This window comes from Bison bison, unplaced genomic scaffold (assembly GCF_000754665.1).
Source record: "Bison bison bison isolate TAMUID 2011002044 unplaced genomic scaffold, Bison_UMD1.0 scf7180017862242, whole genome shotgun sequence".
Taxonomy (NCBI): Eukaryota; Metazoa; Chordata; class Mammalia; order Artiodactyla; family Bovidae; genus Bison; species Bison bison.
The window spans coordinates 48392-55059 of record NW_011492814.1 but is presented as its reverse complement, the minus strand read 5'-3'; the positions used below and the strand labels follow the sequence as shown (position 1 = coordinate 55059).

At 60.7% G+C, this 6668-nt stretch overlaps 1 protein-coding gene across 1 annotated transcript in view; it reads right to left on the bottom strand.

Moving 5' to 3' along the window:
• The window catches only part of VAV2 (vav 2 guanine nucleotide exchange factor), a gene marked incomplete at its 5' end in the record, with an annotated part of 44690 nt that overhangs the window by 31145 nt on the left and 6877 nt on the right, over positions 1–6668 (bottom strand). The window contains 2 exons of the mRNA XM_010832765.1: positions 714–828; positions 1704–1803. Of these exons, the coding sequence (XP_010831067.1) occupies positions 714–828; positions 1704–1803 (215 nt within the window). The remainder of the gene's footprint in view (positions 1–713; positions 829–1703; positions 1804–6668) is intronic.

Sequence of the window (6668 nt, the reverse complement as noted above, 5' to 3'; positions counted from 1 at the left end):
CCCCCCGCCCCCGGACAAGGCCCCCGCGCACCCTCCCCCAGGCTCTGGTCTGACTGCCCAACTCCAGACCGATGGCAAGTCCACCCCCAGGGGATACATGGCTTTGAGGCGAGCTGTCCCCAACTCTCATGGATAAAGAGAGGGACGTTAAGATAGCACAAAGCCAGGAGCTGAGCAGAAAGGGGAGCTGTGGACTCACTGAGGAGCCTCGCCCCGCACCTCGCGGAGACTTGCCGTCCCCCCAGCAGCCTGTCTGTCCCGAAGGGCTTCCTGTTCTCCTGACTACAGGAAGGCCACGGGCTGGGTTAAGAGTCCAGCCCCCGGAGCTCTTACTTCTGGCCTGAGGATGCTTTTCTGTCTCCCGTTTCATTTTCTCTTACTGATCCGAATCGTAATGTTCCCTGTGTATTAACTGACAAATACTCGTAATACATATAAATTACTGCATAGCTCCTGATACTTATCTTACAGTTTTTTGTTTTGTTTTGTTTGGCTTGCTCCTCTTGGCATATGGGCTCTAAGTTTCCCGAGCAGGGATCAAACCCCTGGGCCCCCTGCACTGGGAGTGAGCAGTCTTAACCATCGGACCACCAGGGAAGCCTGTTTTACAGCTTCTGGGCAGTTGGCATGGACTGTTTTCCGCTGCTTGTTCGTCTGTCAGTCTGGCCCGTCTGTGGGCTCCACCGCACACCCTGGGCTCTGTGGGCCCTGACCCGCTCCGGTCCGTCTCACCTTGAGGAGCAGGTGGTATTTGAGTACCCTCTGCATGGGGACCACCAGCAGGTCCTGCAGCTTGAACTTCCCGTCCTGGACCTTCAGGGTGCATTCCTGGGTGTCGGGGGAGCAGCAAGTGGATTTAGAGCATCCCTGCTCAGGGCTGCCAGACCCCAGCACCCCCACCTCCCAGCCTGGGGAGGAGGGCAGACCCAAGCCCTGAACTACATCTGGGTGTCCAGTGCGTCTCCGGTCAGGCTTCCAGACACCCTCCCCACACCCACTGTGTGCAGAGGGCAAGGGGCCTGCCGCCCCTCACAGCCTCAGGTCTGCAGTGGCCACCTGGAGGTGGATTCCGAGCGACCCCTGGCCTGGGATCTACCCGAGATGCTCAGGGGAGCCAGCTCACGCTAAGGGGGGACCACCCTCAGGAATGAGGGCTCCCAGGGGCTGCCTGGATACACAGGGGCATCAGGCCTCTCCAATGGGCATGTCACTTCCCAACACTGCGGGAGAAAGGGGACATGCCACCAGGATTCACCCTGGAAACCATCCGAGCAGCCAGATACAACCCAGGAAGCCCCGTCTCTGTGAACCGCCTGCTGCCCAAATGTGGCAGAGGCCTGGAGAGGAGCTCACGTCGGGGGCTCAAGGCGGGTGAGACTTGCAGGGCTGGGAGACTCCACGGCTCCCAGCAAACGTCCATCACCTGGGGCCCCCTCAGGGTCCAAACAGACCAGGGTCAGGGATCAGTCGTAGCCCCCCACTAAGCCAGGTCTGGTCCTGGGGCCCTGCCACAGCTGCACCAGGGGACTCAGGCTGGGCCAGGGCCAGGGACAGTGATTTCCCCTGCCTACTCTCAGGGGAAAGGAAACACTCATTGGTCAAAAACATCTACAAACATGTCACGTCACTGCCCCGTCCCCACCTTTCCAGGAAATGGGCAAGAGACCAGGGATGGGCAGGCCCGGGCGGGAAGCCCCCAGTACCTCGACTTTCTGTCTGAAGTCCTCCCTGCTGGCCAGGAGCTGGTTCAGTGTGTTCTGGGCGTGCTCCATGTGACTGCAATACTCCCCATAGATTAGGAGCCTGGGTGGTGGACACACACACACACACAGACAGACACACACAGAGAGACACAGAGACACACGCAGAGAGTCACAGAGACAGACACACAGACACACACAGACACACACAGACACAGAGACACACACACACACTTGGTGTGAGTCTTCTGCTTTCATGACAAGCCATAGGTCTCTCCCCACGACAGCTCCTCACGAGTTCTCTCCGTGAGGCTGTGTTCCCTCCCTTCCCTGCCCCGGAGGAGGGCTGCCAACCACGGGGGAAACGGGCACCTGCCTTCCCCAGACCTTTCTACTCCAATGATTTGCTATTAAACTCAGAGTTTTCACATGAAAGCTGATTAAGACCCTTCGTCTCTGGAAGCGATCAGGGGCTGGAGACCCAGAGATCTCTGTGCAAGCTGTGCTGGTCTGTAAGGCAGGGCTGCCCCACATCGAGGGAAGGCTACGTGGGCAGCGAACACCCTGCCCGTAGCCCAGCGGGCACTGCCCACATTGGCGGGCACAGCTCCTCAGCAGCCCTGACTCCCCGGGCCCTGCAGACCTGCTTCTGAGCACCTGGAGCCCAGAGCCCCCAAGCGGCCAGCCTTGGGGAGCCCCCTTACCTTCCGCACTCCCCCGGCTCACTCAGCCCGAGGTTCTGGCAGACAAATGGTGTGGACAGCAGGTCCCAGTCCTGTTTTCCTCACCGCACGCCCCTCACATCAGCCAGTACAGCTGCGGCCTTCCCCAGCCAGAAAACTTCTACTCATCCATCGAAACCCTGCCTTACCACTTCCTGCAGTGTCCCCACCCCTCCGCACCCCGTCCTCCAGCCTGGTGGGGTCCACAAAGGAGACGGGGCCCCCTGCCCGCCACCAGCTCTGAGCTCCAGGCACGGGCCTCCCTCCTCCCCACGTGCCAGCATGCAGCCTGGAGCCCCGGCTGGCACGGCCTGCACAAGGCCCTTACATACTCGGCTGTGAGTAGCCATGTGCATCCGTAAACAGGTGACAAGAGAAATCTGACCACGGCCACTTTCAGCAAAGACCAAGAGACATACCCAGGCCTGCTCTCAGACTCACTTACACACCACACTTAGGCTCTGGGAGGTGATCAGACTCCTAAGGTCACCAGCAAGGGAGTGGCCGGGCTGGATCCCACAGCAAATCCAGAACCCACGTGGCTCCCGAGCCCAGTCTCCCCAGCCCCGTGGGGAGGCCTCTTCTGAGTCCAACAGCCAGCACCCCAGGGCCACCCCCACCCGCTACCCAACTGTAGAGCAGAGCTGTGGCTACACACACCTGCCGCCTCCAACCACAGCTGGCCCCACTGAGATGGGAGGGGAACTGCCCAGGGACTCAGCTGACTGGCCAAAGTGCTCTGTCCTGGGTGGGACAGCAGTCCCCAAAGGCATGTCCACCAGGGGCCTCAGGATGTGACCCTGGAAACAGGGTCTCTGCAGATGTAATCACAGCCCACAGGGTCACGGTCAGATCACGCCAGACTAGGGTGGGCCCTGCATCTGAGGACAAGGTCCTTGGAAGAGAGGGAAGGACCCAGAGACACAGAAAGAAGCCGAGTGAGCATGGAGAACAGACCGGGGGCTGTGGCCACAAGCCAACAACATCTGGGGCCCCCGGGCACTGGAAGCGTCAGGGAGGCCCCTCCCTGCAGCCTCCAGAGAGAGCAGGCCCAGAGAGACCGGTTTTGGACACTAGCCTCCAGGCCTGAGAAAGAATTACATTTCTGATGTGTTAAGCCTCCGAGTTTGTGGGAATTTGTGACAACAGCCCCTGGGACACTCATGCTGACCCCTTGGCCCTCCGTCCACACCACGACGACGTCCGATCACCAGCCCCAGGCCAGGTTCCCTGGGCTGTGGAGTCTGGGGGCGGTTTGACTCTTCCTTGAAAATCCAGAGAAATGGACAGGATGTTCTGTGTCTGCTGGAGGAAGTCGGTGAAGGAAGTGAAGTTGATGGGCCTTCATTCGAACCATAAAAATCTACTGCTGTTGAGTGAAAGTCTCTGAAACGGGGAAGCAGAGCGACGCGGGCAGGGAGGGCTTCGTAGCTCATGGTCTCTCGGGGGGCCTGGGACACCCAGAGAAGGCGGCCTTCTCTGACCCGGCCTGACGCACCCTCGCCGGACACTGCTCGGGACACGTCTGTCCCAATGCAGGAGCGACCCAGAGGACCCGGCGCTCTCGTCAGGGAGGAAACGTACTGGTTTGTCTCTAACGTGGCCTCCTCCTCCCTAACATCTGTCCCCACTGACTGTGGCCAGAGCGCCAGACCGTCCCCTGAGCGAGCGCCGTCATCTTTCCGGCCTCCCTTTCCTGAGCCGGCTGATGTCTGTCAGCGGCTCCATGTGGCTCTCCACCGGGGCTGTGCTGTTTACCCCGGAACGTTTGGTTGCAGCCCCATAAACGGAAGCGTGCAGGCGTCTCCCAGGACTGAGGGCCCAGTTCCTCACTGCGTCACTTCTGCCGCAGCGCACACGACCCCAAACGCTCAGGGCACCGGGGACAGGCCCCGGGACACGGGACACGCTAAACCCCCGCACGCCCAAGCTCCCTCTCCCGCCCTCAGCTCCCCGATCTGGGAAGGGAGATGTGGAGAGACTCAGAAGTCTGGCCTTTCCAGCTGAGGGTCCAGGGCAGCCCTCCAGACAGGGCGGCCACGCGAACCCCTGTGGGGGCTCTAGGAGGGTACGAGAGGGCCGTCCCCATGCAGGATCACCCAACCTCAGGCTTTGAGACAAGAGGTCCCCAGAGACACTGCCCCCGTGAATGGAGATCACAGTCAGGGCGCAGCACCGTCCCCCTAACGTTGGAGCCAGCAGAAGCCACAGGGCACGGAAGCCCTCACCCGCCCAGGACCCCTCTCCAGACGCTCATGGAAACTCCTGGGGTCCTGGGCAAGGGGGACCTGCCTTTCTGAATGACATCCTGCTCGCAGCACTTACGCAAAGCCCCACAGGGAGTCCCTTCTAAAAGCCTGGACTCCTGCCCTCCCACTGGGCCACCAGCTCCCCGGGGCCCATCTGGCCCAAGCCTCTGACCCACCAGAAGTCGGGCTCTGGGCTGCCTCGGTCAGCCTCAGCAATAAATACAGACAGTCTGACTTTAATGTAAACCTCTCCTGAGAGCCTGTCCCTCTGGGTGGGACACGTCTCTTTAGGCCCACGTGGTAAACAGGAGTATCTGCCTTGTCTAAGGATCAAGGCCACATTAATGGGAGCATAACCTCCAAAAAGAGGGAGCTGACTGTCCTCTGCCACTTGGCACTGGTCATACCATACTCGGATGCCACCCCATTCTTCATCCGTGATGAGCTGCCAGGGTCTTGTCCCTTGAGCTCCTCAGTGGCTTTTCCTGCCCTCAGCTAAAAAGTTCTGAATCCCTCTCTCGGCCTACTGGATCCTGTAGAACCTGGGATTGCTCCTGAGAGAGCCACCTCTTCACTCGCTTCATTCTTGCTCCCCTGGGCTCTGCCAGTTTCCAGAACAGAGCTCCTGACTCCCGGGAGCTTTCCTTCAGTTTCTGCTGCCCACACGGCCTCAAGGTTGGTCCTCTCTCACCCAGGTCCTCAGGGGCCCCCACCATCGGCTCCAAGTCCCTTCCCCACGTCCCCCTCCCCCTGCTCTCGTGCAGCCCATAATAAGTCTTGTCTGTGGACTCATTCCCAGGGAGAGCTGAGCCAGCTCTGTTCACCACAATGTCCTTGGCCCGGAGTCTGAATGCCCCACACAGCAGGCATTCCATAAATGCTCAGGTGCTGCACACAATAGGCACTCAATAAATGTTTGTGGCGTCAGTAAGTCAGTGAACATCAGCGAAACATCAGGGTCATCGCTGACTCAGAAATTGAAGGGAAGTGCCAGAAAAGGTGGACACTGGGTGGACACAGCCATTCGGCCAATACATCTGATGACACGCAGCCAGTCCCTCCCACAAAGGGACCCCAACAAAAGGACCCAGGTCCCCGAGGCCTTGCAGGGGGTGACGTCCGCAGAGCTCTTGGTACCAGGATACGCTCAGCTCACTGCCGCTCTCCAAGGTGGAGACATCCATCATGTCCCGAGGAAAGGAGGCCTGGGAGCGGGTCAGCTCGAGGTCGTGTGTGGAGCGGGGTGCTGGGTCTTGCTTATGGGCCAACTGGACCGTGGGGGCCAGGCAGCCCTGACACGGGGGATGAGGAGGGTCTCCGAGAGGGCACAGCATACATCTATCCCTCGGCCACCTGCCCTTGAGCTGGGTTAACGGGCCCAGAGTCCAGCTTCATCCATAGCCGCCCCCTGCTCAGCCAAGGCACGGCACGAATGAGGCGCTGTGCCCGCCATCTGGGCGAGAGTCAGGTCTGACAGCTCAAGTTTGCCAGCGGGGCACCGTGACGTGGGCTCATCTGGCACAGTGGGCTGCAGCCAGGTGAGAGGAGAACCTTGCTGAGGGCAGAGGGTGGGCTAGAGAGCTGACCCAACCCCTGGCCTCCATCTGCGCGTCCTTGCCCGGGCCAGCCAGCGTGCCCACACCCGCTGGTCTGCGGAGGAACCCTGCCCCTCCCTCCCCTTGCACGTGCATTTACACGGGCACTGTTGCTCTCTCGTGGCTGCCGGGAGCCCCCAGCTCTTGGCCCCTGAGAGAGCAGGCTCGAGTGAGCGAGCAGGCTCGAGTGAGAGAGCAGGCTCGAGGACCCTTGCCCGCTCAGGGGGCAGAGCGCCTCGCCTGGAGCTGGATGCACCTGGGAGGCGCCTTCAGGAGGTCCCAGGTGAAGGCGCCCTGAGGCGGCCGTCTAGGCAGGAGGGTTACAAGCGGAGCTGAGAGTCACCTGGCGGACGATGCAGGGGAGCCTCCTGCAGATGAGGGTGACACGAACCCAGGGTCCCC